Source organism: Hoplias malabaricus, chromosome 9, assembly GCF_029633855.1.
Source record: "Hoplias malabaricus isolate fHopMal1 chromosome 9, fHopMal1.hap1, whole genome shotgun sequence".
Taxonomy (NCBI): Eukaryota; Metazoa; Chordata; class Actinopteri; order Characiformes; family Erythrinidae; genus Hoplias; species Hoplias malabaricus.
The window spans coordinates 322,501-334,609 of NC_089808.1; the positions used below are offsets into that span (position 1 = coordinate 322,501).

At 40.1% G+C, this 12,109-nt stretch overlaps 1 protein-coding gene across 1 annotated transcript in view; it reads left to right on the plus strand.

Moving 5' to 3' along the window:
• The window catches only part of col4a5 (collagen, type IV, alpha 5 (Alport syndrome)), a 53,136-nt gene that overhangs the window by 21,955 nt on the left and 19,072 nt on the right, over positions 1-12,109 (plus strand). Inside the window, exons 3-24 of the mRNA XM_066680407.1 lie at positions 1,694-1,783; positions 1,907-1,951; positions 2,032-2,076; positions 2,386-2,448; positions 2,816-2,869; positions 2,987-3,013; positions 3,460-3,540; positions 3,838-3,900; positions 4,005-4,040; positions 4,954-4,995; positions 5,127-5,219; positions 8,827-8,880; positions 9,110-9,166; positions 9,248-9,292; positions 9,401-9,454; positions 9,636-9,677; positions 9,832-9,925; positions 10,102-10,137; positions 10,287-10,538; positions 10,623-10,712; positions 10,802-10,872; positions 11,244-11,435. Coding sequence (XP_066536504.1) covers positions 1,694-1,783; positions 1,907-1,951; positions 2,032-2,076; positions 2,386-2,448; positions 2,816-2,869; positions 2,987-3,013; positions 3,460-3,540; positions 3,838-3,900; positions 4,005-4,040; positions 4,954-4,995; positions 5,127-5,219; positions 8,827-8,880; positions 9,110-9,166; positions 9,248-9,292; positions 9,401-9,454; positions 9,636-9,677; positions 9,832-9,925; positions 10,102-10,137; positions 10,287-10,538; positions 10,623-10,712; positions 10,802-10,872; positions 11,244-11,435 — 1,626 coding nt within the window. The remainder of the gene's footprint in view (positions 1-1,693; positions 1,784-1,906; positions 1,952-2,031; positions 2,077-2,385; positions 2,449-2,815; positions 2,870-2,986; positions 3,014-3,459; positions 3,541-3,837; positions 3,901-4,004; positions 4,041-4,953; positions 4,996-5,126; positions 5,220-8,826; positions 8,881-9,109; positions 9,167-9,247; positions 9,293-9,400; positions 9,455-9,635; positions 9,678-9,831; positions 9,926-10,101; positions 10,138-10,286; positions 10,539-10,622; positions 10,713-10,801; positions 10,873-11,243; positions 11,436-12,109) is intronic.

The following is a 12,109-nucleotide window of genomic DNA, read 5'->3' on the forward strand; positions in this document are numbered from 1 at the left end:
TTACGCTTTGGCATAGTCTTCATTACTGAAGTAATCCTGCTGTTTTAAACGTCACCATGGCTTCACCGATGTAACCTCACTGATGATTATTTGTTAAAGACTGTTGTGTTAGACATATGCCCTGTATTTTAGCTCTTTTTAAAGGCAGGCTGAAACATTTCATATACCTTCCCACACAAATATGAAGAGCTAAACTGTTGAAGAGACAGATCTCTATTAAACACCATTAGACAAATATTTATAGATATTATACATATCATTATTATTTATATGTATTGAACATAACTGAATTAATGTACACTGGAGCAGATGAAAGTTTTTAAATGAGAATACTGCAGAATACAATGGTTATATAACCACCATTGCTTTATAAGAGTGAAACTGTGTGCCGGCGACAGCTCTACGTCGCAGACGCAGATGTGTTTTTACTCATCACTTTACACATCAGTTGAATATGGAGTAGATGGATCACTTCTTTGGTGCCTACGCGACATGGCAGAGCTCAGCTCTCCTCCTACTGCAGTACCCTACAGTTAGGGACCTAGGACAGAGGTGGTAGATGGTATTGACGTGCTGCCAGAAGAGATTTTTGTCTTAAGCTCTTGTTAGTGACAACAAAGGGTAAAGTGATGTGTATCTGAAAGTGTGTATTTTCTCAAAACAAACACCTTCAGCCCTAGACTTATTCTTGGCCTTTTGCCATCGCAATATAACAAATAATAAACAAATTAATTTAATGAAAATATCTTACTGTAGTAGTTACAAAAAAGGAACAAATGGATGAATGTTGTATTTATGTGTTACATTGGTTTGTTAAATTTTGCATGTCCCAGTATTTGAAATTTTGTGTCAAATTGTCATGATTTTTTAAAGTAATAATATGTATGAGCCCTCTACAGAGAACATACACAATGAAAGTATATATGCTGAATGAAAGCATTTTAAAAATGTCAATAAATAATAAATTGTGCTCTAAAAGACTTAAAACATGCTGTAAATTTTTTTTTTTTAATTTCTTAACTCTTAAAAAATAGAAAATCATTGCCATTTTATTTATTTATTTTTACTTTACAAATAATGCATTTAATAAACACACACTCACACATTCACCCACACCTACGGACACTTTTGAGTCACCTACCAAAGTGTGTTTTTGCACCGTGGAAGGAAACCCACACAGACACAGGGAGAACACTCCTCACAGTCAGTCACCCTGTGGAAACCCACGCAGACACAGGGAGAACACACCACACTCCTCACAGACAGTCACCCTGAGGAAACCCACGCAGACACAGAGAGAACACACCACACTCCTCACAGACAGTCACCCGGAGGAAACCCACGCAGACACAGGGAGAACACACCACACTCCTCACAGACAGTCACCCGGAGGAAACCCACGCAGACACAGGGGGAACACACCACACTCCTAACAGTCAGTAACCCGGAGGAAACCCATGCAGACACAGGAAAAACACACCACAATCCTCACAAACAGTCACCCGGAGGAAACCCACACAGACACAGGGAGAACACACCACACTCCTCACAGACAGTCAGTCGTAGGGGGTCTTGAACCCACAACCTCCAGGACCCTGGAGCTGTGACTGTGACACTTCCTGCTGCTCCAGCCTGCCACCCCTCATATGTTATACTGTGGAATTAAACTATGACTTTAAATTTGTATTCTCAGGGTGACAGAGGATTCCCAGGAATGCCTGGCCAGCAAGGGCCACCAGGGTTTCCTGGACCAGAGGGGGTACCAGGACCTCGTGGAGAGAGGGTCAGTGGTCAACACTGTTTCACATCATTAATGAGTGACTACTCACAGTTACCATCCAGATTATTTTATGTGATTACTTGTAATTAGGAAGGAAATAATAATCATCTGCTCTTTTTCACCCAGGGTGATGATGGACCTTCTGGACCACTTGGGCCTAAAGGAATAAGAGTGAGACTTTACACACAATTTCATATAAAAGAAAAGCTAATTATGTATTTATAAAAACTTGATTTTGTGTCTTTCTCCAGGGACCTCCTGGACTGCCTGGATTTCCAGGAACCCCAGGGATTCCAGTGAGTATTAGTCAGAGATGTTCTCAAGTAACAAAATATGAGTCAAGACACAAGTCTGTAGAGTAGTGTCTCAGTTGAATGTCCAGTCCAAGTCAAGTCAACATAACTTACAGTAGGTTATATATGTTATATGGTAAATGTAGTGTAAAAATAAAGAATATAATATAAAAGAATGTACTTCTATATGGGCTTTAAACCAACTGTTAAAGTATATGCTCTTATGCTATGCTATGATGTGATGCTCTTCTATTGGACCTATTTGTTTGATATCAATTTCTTATTATTGTGTTCTCCTTCCGTGGTTGGCAGGGTATTCCAGGACAAGATGGTCCTCCAGGTCCTAAAGGAATTGCAGGGTGTAATGGCACAAAGGTAGGTCATCCAATCAGGACACATGATAAAAAACAGCTTGGAGGCTGCAGGGGTTTCTCTTTATCTCTGGTCAAAGATGTAGGCAGATCATTGATTGCGTAAGAGAAACTACTGAGGTATTAAGGCCTCTTACTTGATAAGTCTAGGCCATTTGCAATTTCTTTTGGGGTTCATAAAATGTGTTCTCATCTTGTTTCTCTTGTGTGTTCTGACAGTAATAAGAATAGTTAGAGTTGTTGATCAGTGATTCACTGTAATGATTAATAGACCAACTCTGACTGGCAAACTTTTCATATAATTAAATAATGTCTGTGTGTACATCCTGTCAAATGAATGTAAACTTATTCATGGTGTGTTTTGCTCCCAGGGTGAGAGAGGATTTCCAGGAGGTCCAGGTTCCCCCGGTTCTCCTGGTCAGCCGGTAAGTAAAGTGGTCTTTGAGAACACTTTCCTAAATTGCTAAACCTTTTGATTAATTTTTTAACCTGTACTTTTTTATTTCACCCTAAGTCTATGTAATGTTTCTTTTCCTTTTTAGGGTTCTCCTGGTTTGCGAGGAGAGAAAGTAAGTCTTCATTTGAAATGTCTCAAGTTCAAAACAGATAAATGTTAAATTAACATTAATATTGCATATGTAAAAAACATAAATATAAAATAAATATAAAACATGCTCCACATTTTTCAAGGCATTTACATGTGAAATTACACAATTAGCAAAGCAGCTTTGTGGCTGTCAGTTATTTGCTGCTTAATTTTAAAACTAATCTATAGAAATCCTGACATCTATTGTATGAGAATATGCAGGGTCCAGGAAAACACAAGTCCATATGTGGAGGAGGAAATGCCACTAGTCTTTTACTGGTCCTTTGTTAAAATCAAGCAACCCAATCAATTTTCTGACCCACACAAAAGCAGGAAAACACATATTCAGAGCCTAATCGAAAAAACATTACTACTTTACAATAAAATCCAGTGCTGCCATTTTGATCTCTCTTGTCTTCATTCTTACAGGGAGACCCTGGTGATGTCATTCACAGTGACGACTTTGGATTTCCAGGAGAACCTGGAGACCCTGGACGACCAGGCTCCAGAGTAAGTCTCCCAAGTTTCACCTTCAGCAAGATGTTTATATTAGTTTAAATGTGGTTATTTGTGTGAACTATTGTTATTATCACATGGGATTGTAATTTTTACAGATTGTAGTTTGTTTTTGTCTGAAATTTACTGCAGTATTTTCAGTTTCACTGATACTGTTTTTCTGGACTATTACAATTAATTCTGCCTTGGACCAAATTCGTGTAGTCATGAAATCTACCAACCATTGTAAATATGTTGAAATAGTGCTTTCATTGTGTGACTGATACTCTCCGTGTGATGCTGCATTTGTAGGGTACACCGGGACCTCCTGGTTTGTCTGGCCCTGTTGGTCCTGTTGGCCCGAGAGGTTTTCAGGTAAGATATTACAGTTGTACTCCTCCCTGCTGTCTTTCTCAGAGTGTTTTTGTTTAAAATCAAAAAGTCAAAAAAAAAAGACATTTAATGAGATCATTTTTTAGGGCCCCCCTGGCACTCCTGGCCCACCAGGACCAAAGGTAAGCTTTAGCTTTTATCTTTTATTTATATTTATTGTTATGTCTGATCTCTCTACAGTCAGTATTGTTGATTACAAATTTAGATTTTATCTTTCTTGTTCACACTCTGTTCCCTGAATGAACATCTGAAACTAAAGAGTACATTTCAAGTACCTACTGTCTTCTTTTATAATGGACAAATTCATTGATTATAAAGGGGGGGGGGAGCAAACTACTTTTTTACATTTATAGATGAACTTGACTTCATTGCTAAATCAGGACAAAGAGTTGTTTTTGCCACTCTCACTGTCACGGATCACTGGGAGGACTGACTGGGGCGGACGCACTTGCTAAAATACAGTAATTTTAATGAAACACAAGATATAACAAAACAAAGACTGGCAACTACGGAAACAACTAAACTTATGAAATGAAACGAGGAAAACGACAGAGACAGACAGACCGAACTAAGAAACAAGACACGGAAACACTGGAGGCGAAACAACGATACTAGAGGAAAGAAATGACAAGGCTTGGAGAGAAAAACGAAATGACATGACCAGAAATGACACAAACCGACATGACTTTGAAAACAAACAATACAAATGAACGACAACAGGAAGTGAGAGAAGGGGACTTAAATACACGAACAGACGAGACACACCTGAGACAGATAACGAGGGTGACGAACAAGGAGGCGGAACAAAGGCGGAGACAAGAAACAACAACAAACATAGCCATGTGCTAAAAGAGCACATGGCCTGGGAAACAGACCTGACGAGGGCGTGACACTCACATTGTTTGTCCCATTAAACTTTAAACAAAAATGAAGCTAAACATAAAACGAAAAACGCACTATTTTAGATTGAGTATTTGAGACATAAATCTGCTGATGTATATATATATTTTTTTTCATATTACCACTGTTATATAGGGCAATATGGGATTGAACTTCCAAGGTCCTAAAGGAGAAAAGGTAGGAAACAACTGGCAAAAATAGAACACATTTAAAATATGAACTACCATTAGAATACTAATTAAACATATACTGGGTGACAGTTTTATTAATTCAGGGTGTTTTTTTTGTTTCTGTGTGTCTGTGTGTAGGGTGAACCAGGACTAAAGGGTCCTCCAGGACCACCAGGGCAAGTTGGTGAATTAACAAGTCCAACAGACATAGTGATTCAGCGAGGAGAAAAGGTAATCCTTTTAAAACACCTCAAAGAAATGTTTTGTAACTCACTCACTCACTTACTCACTCAAATACATACCCACGGGCTAAGCTTAGGAATTGCACCACATGGGGCGCTATTTCTCACAGTCTCAATGCACTATTTAGGAATTGTGAGACAATGGGGTGCTATTGTGCTGTACATCAATTGCTCTTTGTGTTCTTGTTTATTGACATATAGCCATTTGTGATACACTGAAAAAGATAAATTGAAACGATTGAGGTTACTTTCACATGAGAAATTAACACTAAACACTGACACATATTAATGACTAAAGTGCCCTTGAGTGAGGCACCTGAACCCTGAACTGTTCCCTGCAGTGGCGGATGCTGGTCTTTCAAGGAGGGGAAGCTCAGTTTCGGCCTACATCATAAAATGTGTAGGTTTATTTATACGTAAATTCTACCCTCCATTGCTTTTCAAGAAAATGATCTGTGACCCTGTCGTACCAACAAGGCGTCTTTTCCAGGGACTTGACTAGTGTCCTCTCAATGACCAGCAGAGCTAGGCTGCTTAAACGGCCTTGGCCCATGTGAAGTGTGTCCGCCTGTGCTCCCACGGATCTTTACACCAAAGGGTCGCTAATTCGCTCATTTCGCTGTCAATCAAAAAGGGATTCAGCTTCAGACAGATCATCCAATCATCATGCAGAAGCTGAGTGTCCGGGCCAGCCGAGGCCAGCCCACTACCCCATAGACCCCCAGAGACGCTGAGTGTCCGATGGGCGGGACAAAGCCCAGCATTTATCCAATGATTCGTCTCGTTTTGCTGCACTTTGCTGCTTCGCTATTGAAATCTGTGGACGCTCAGCGTCCTCACTGTTTAAAGCACTGTGAATCTGCGGGAAAGCCGCGTCTTTACCAGTGATAAGAAGCTGATTCTGAACAAAAGTTGTAGTGCATATTTATTCAATGACATGTACACACAACAGTATATATTCGATCACTTCTTTTTTTACATTTTAGGGGAAGCTGAGTTTCACTTGCAGTCTTAGAGCAATCACCACTAGTTCCCTGAGTGCCAAAGTGGTGGCTCCGGTTGTGTGTGTGTTCATTGCCCCTAGTGTGTGAAGAATTGCTCACTAGTATGTGTTTGTGTTCACTGCCATGGATGGGTTAAATGCAGAGAGGAATTTACCTACTCTACTCTACTCTACTCTACTCTATAGGACAGAAAGAAACTTGAGATATTAACACTGCATTTACACTGTTGTTACACAGAAACGGATTTGAACACATACCCTGACTTCAGCTGGCTGCATGTGTGCATAATAAAGGCATTCAATAATCAATATATTGAATACTGAATGTATTTTCACACATTACGTCACTCATGTGACCCTCTATGTTCTCGTATGACTCGTTTGCATATTCAGTTCTGCTTAACATTATGGCACAAAACACACACACACACACATGCGACACATCATCATAAATTGTGCAAGTGCATACAAACCAGCAGCTCCCATTGAAAATGAATAATGCTGTGAAACACTGCATTGGATCAGTGTAAATGCACCATAAGCATGTGTTTAACAGGCAATGCAAATGACCCTCCATCCATCCATTATCTGTAACCGCTTATCCAATTTAGGGTCGCGGGGGGTCCAGAGCCTACCTGGAATCATTGGGCGCAAGGCGGGAATACACCCTGGAGGGGACGCCAGTCCTTCACAGGGCAACACAGACACACACACATTCACTCACACACTCACACCTACGGACACTTTCGAGTCGCCAATCCACCTGCAACGTGTGTTTTTGGACTGTGGGAGGAAACCAGAGCACCCGGAGGAAACCCACGCAGACACGGGGAGAACACACCACACTCCTCACAGACAGTCACCCGGAGCTGGAATCGAACCCAAAACCTCCAGGCCCCTGGAGCTGTGTGACTGCGACACCTACCTGCTGCGCCACTGTGCCGCCCCCTGCAAATGACCCATTAAATAAAATATTAAGACAAATGTAAATATATATATTTATAGTTAGAGCATTATAAATGAACCCTGGGTATGTAATTATCAGCGGGATGTTGTTGTTTGTTCAGCTTTTAGATTTTTGTGATGAATATCCTACTGAAATGTAAACCTTTTGAACTGATGTTTCAGCACCATTGTATGTATGAACCTGCAAGACCTCAGATCAGTAGTCTCACCTCTCCTCAGTGTTACCGTCCTCTCTCTATGCTTGTTTTAATGACCAGGGGTAAGAGAGGACATAACATGAGATGTGTGAAAATCAGGTACTATTGATGACAGTTTAAGACAACCCACACAACTGCTGCTCTTAATTAGATTTAATTTAACTTCAGTAACCAGACAAAGGAAAACAAACATGGAAAAAGAAAGAAAGAGCACAAAATAACTTGACAAATGAAACTACATTTAGAGTTCACAAAAAGTATACAAAGGTGAGTTATTCACATAGGCAACACACTCAGGTGGACTATGGACAGTGCCAAAGAAAAGAAAAGAACAAAACAACTTGCCTGCCTAACCTACTAACTTCCCTAAGAAAAAATACATGAGTGGCACTCGCCCCTTACCTAGTGTATACAATAATTTACTATCAATATTGTTGGTTATTTTTACTAGCCTGTCCACGCTGAGGTACTGGACAACTAAAGGTTAGCACATAGTCACATTTACTTAGATACCAACTTTAACTCCACAAGGGAAACAAGTAGCTTAGCCACAACAAACAAGTGAGCCACAAACAAGCAAGTTAGCCACAAACAAGCAAGTTAGCCACAAACAAAACAACATGGCCTCCTCTCCCCAGCTCTCTCTCTCTCTCTCTCTCTTCTTCCAGCATGGGCCACCTTTAAACCAGAAGCCCCGCCTTCACTCCAGAAACAGCTCCTTTCATTGGCCAGATACAGGAGTTGCAGTTGATCACCTGTAATAGGACAGGATTAAGAGAGCAAGGAAAAAGGGTTGTGGAGAGAAAAAAACAGACAGCCTTTCTGGCATGTAACACTCAGCCTCTGCTAAATATACAGTTTAACCACTAGATGGTAGCACGGCAAGTGTATGAATATTTTTACATGAACCATTAGGTGGCCAAAATATTTCTCCTGTTATGTATTGTGTGAGTTTATGCACAGTATACGTGAGTGTAAAGAAATGATGATGTAGGCACTAATAACACTATTAACCCTTTTTTTATTATTTGTAGGGACAGTTCTTAAAAATAAGAATTTTGCAGGATTTTTGAATGCTGTACATTACTAAATACATATTACAATGAACCTTGAATAAATCTTATGTGTTTTGGAATGTTTATATTTTGGACAAGTTTTGAATATCATGTGCTCGTAAGACACACACACAGACTTGCTTTTGAAGAGCCCCATGTTTTATATATATATATAAATATATATATATAATCACTGATATCTCTGTGCGTGGAATCTCTGATATATTTAATTCACTATGTACATTACACACATTTCTGCTCTAAATTATTTAAATACCTTTTTTGTGAAATTACACGTCTGCTTAGTCAGACTTCATTTATACACATTTAGGCTCATCACATTACTTATTTCTAGCTTTTTGTCTTTAATTTTAGGGTGATCCTGGCCCACCTGGACCTCCTGGACAGCCTGGCACTCCTGGCCAACCTGTATGTATTCTGTATTCTCTCCTCGCCTGAATATGTGTATTTGGTTCTATTCTGTTCTGTGCTTTTGAGGTTCTGTGTATTAAAATGACACAGATATGTCTGAAAATGTTCAGTTATATGTAGCTATTTCCTTTAGATATGATACTATTAAGAGATACTCAGTTTGTCGCATTGCAAAACTCTTGCTGATAAATATCTGAGTTCTAATGTAGCTGGGTTTGATTGACAGGGTCTACCCGGTGGTCCAAAAGGAGAAAAAGGAGAGCCAGGAGAAGCTGGAAAGAGGGTGAGAGATCACAAACCCTAAGATGATGCATTCATATTCGTACTCTTTTATCTGACACTATTGCTTGTTTTTTTTTTACAGGGGAAGCCTGGTAAAGATGGGGAATCTGGTCCTCCAGGATTTCCGGTGAGATTTTTATTTTTTATATTTATTTGTTCATACAGCATTCCAATAAGAACAACGCGGCACATTATTGGTACATTTTAAAGACTAATAATATCTGTTTCTTCTCAGGGTAATAAAGGAGAACCTGGAATTCCTGGTATTTCAGGAAGAGATGGTGAAAGAGTAAGATTATGCAACTGTTTACACTTTTAGTCGAGGAATTGAGAATCATATATATACACTCTTGTTTGTGCACTGCTTTGTTTTGGGTCTTGGTATTTCATATAGCAACAGGGACATTATTGTGATTACACTGTTAATTATGGAGCTCCAGCTGTAACACTGAACTTTTACCTTCACTTAGGGGGACAAGGGTGACCGAGGACCTCCAGGACCTCCAGGCTCTGTATGTTATACATTTACTCATGTTTTAATTGTAGTTCTGCAAAGTCGTTTCCATGGATTGCATGTACAGGATTTTGTAATGATTACATTTCTGATTTGAAATGAAATTGTTTTTAAATTGATACTGATCATTTCTCGTCAAATTCTTCATTTAGGTGATCGGTGACCCGAACGGGGGTCGTGAAGGGCCTAAAGGAGATCCTGGTTTCCCAGGGGGCCCTGGGAGGAAAGGACAAAGAGGACCACCAGGTAAAACTATATAAAAAGCCTGTATGAAAAAGCCTGAGGAATTCGTATCCCTGGAATAAATTCCTTCTCAAAATGTTTGCCTCAGAAATTCATGTATTGATACACATATCATGTATAAAAGTCTACATGTTTATGATCTTTCAGTTATGTTTTGATTCATTTTTGGCCACTCCCAGGTAACACAGGACCACCCGGTCAACCAGGTGTTCCAGGTGCGAGAAAACCTACTGCTTCATTATAGAAAAAAATACACCTGTATTATTATTAAAACACAGAAATAAATGATATCATTCCATTAATTTACTTTAATACAGGTAGCATGAGTACATGTGTGTGTTCATAAATTTGCATTGTCTCATAGCAACTGGCCATCCTGGGATTCGAGGTCCTCCTGGTTATCCTGGCGAGAGAGGACAGAAGGGAGATGAGGGACAGCCTGGAGTTTCTTTACCAGGTCCACCTGGAAGACCTGGTATTCAGGGCTTACAAGGACTGCCAGGGCCTCCAGGTAATCCAGGAATATCCAGTGGAGAAGGGGACTGTGTCAATGGCCTTCCTGGTGTTTCAGGTCCCCAAGGAGACCGTGGCTTCCCGGGAGAGATAGGCCAGAAAGGTGGGCCAGCACTTCCTGATTTAAATAGAAATGCAAACATGTTTTAAAAGCTTACACAATCTTGTCACTGTTTGGATCTTTCAGGTGAAAAAGGAGAGACGTGTGTGAATTGTTTCTCCAATGGAGAGCCTGTCCCAGGACCACAGGGTCCTCCTGGTCCACCAGGACGTCCAGGCAAGAACTGTTCTGCACCTTATGATCTACTTCTTTAAGTGGAACATGACTTTTAGACTAATGCTGACTGTTTCATGTTTTTGTCCCAGGTGAGCCTGGTATTATAGGTCCTAAAGGAGACAGAGGATATCCAGGAAACCCAGGTCCCACAGGTCCACCAGTGAGTGTCTTCACCTCACACAGTTACATTAAAATGTTTCTGTATCTGTATGTAATGTATTGAACATAAGTGAATATAAGAACTCATCCTCTACAGAGAGCACACATCTCCACATTTTTTTAACCTCTTATTTACTGGCTTGGGGTTAGGGTTAGAAGACATAATAGACTACTGTTAATATGTAAAACAAAGCAAAGAAAGTTATAGGATATTAAGGATATTTTAACTTATTTTCACTTAAACAATATTGTTAACTTGGCCAGCAGTGTTCAAACATTTACGTATGAGTGTATCTCCTAAAGAATATATATTTCATCTTGATTCAACAGTATAGATGCCACTGTTCATAGCCCTTCATGTTTGTACATCAGGGTTTACCAGGAGTGCCGGGAACACCTGGACCACTTGGAGAGAAGGGTGATCCTGGTGATGCTATCGCAGTTTCTGGTATGAAGGGACAGAAGGGAGACACAGGCTTTCCTGGAACTCCAGGTCTACCTGGACTTGATGGAAGACCTGGACGTGATGGTTACCCTGGTGCACCAGGTCCCAAAGGAGCACCTGTGAGTATATACATATATATGTATATATATATATATATATATATATATATGTATTTAGGAATATTTACGTATACGAGTAGTTAATATATCCCCAAAAAGCAAAGTCACTCAAGTTTAGATAAGAAAAAAAAGTAAGAGGAATAGCAACAGCAAGGTCTTAGTGCCATGAGAGTGTCCTACATGATAAACAATCACTGGGTTTCGAACACATATTTTGTATCTACACTCATTGTCCATTCTCTCAGCTCCACTGACCATACAGGCGCACTTTGTAGTTCTACAGTTACAGACTGTAGTCCACCTGTTTCTGTGCAAACGTTCTTATCCCCCTTTCATCCTGCTCTTTTATGGTCAGGACCACCACAGAGCAGGAATGATTTTGGTGGTAGATCTTACTCAATGCTGCACTGGTACGAGTAGATCAGACATAGCAGTGCTGCTAGAGTTTTTAAACACTGTGTCCACTCACTCTCCACTCTGTTGGTTCACCTTGTAGACGTAAATTCCGAGATCAGTAGCTCACCCCACACGCACGCTCACGTTTGTGTTTCTCGTCTTCTAGTCCTTCATCAATGGACACTGACAGGTTGACAAATACATATGCGTACAGTAGGCTTGAATCATAATACAACTGAGAGAAAATGCTTCATATAAATTGTTGGCCAGTGATGGGA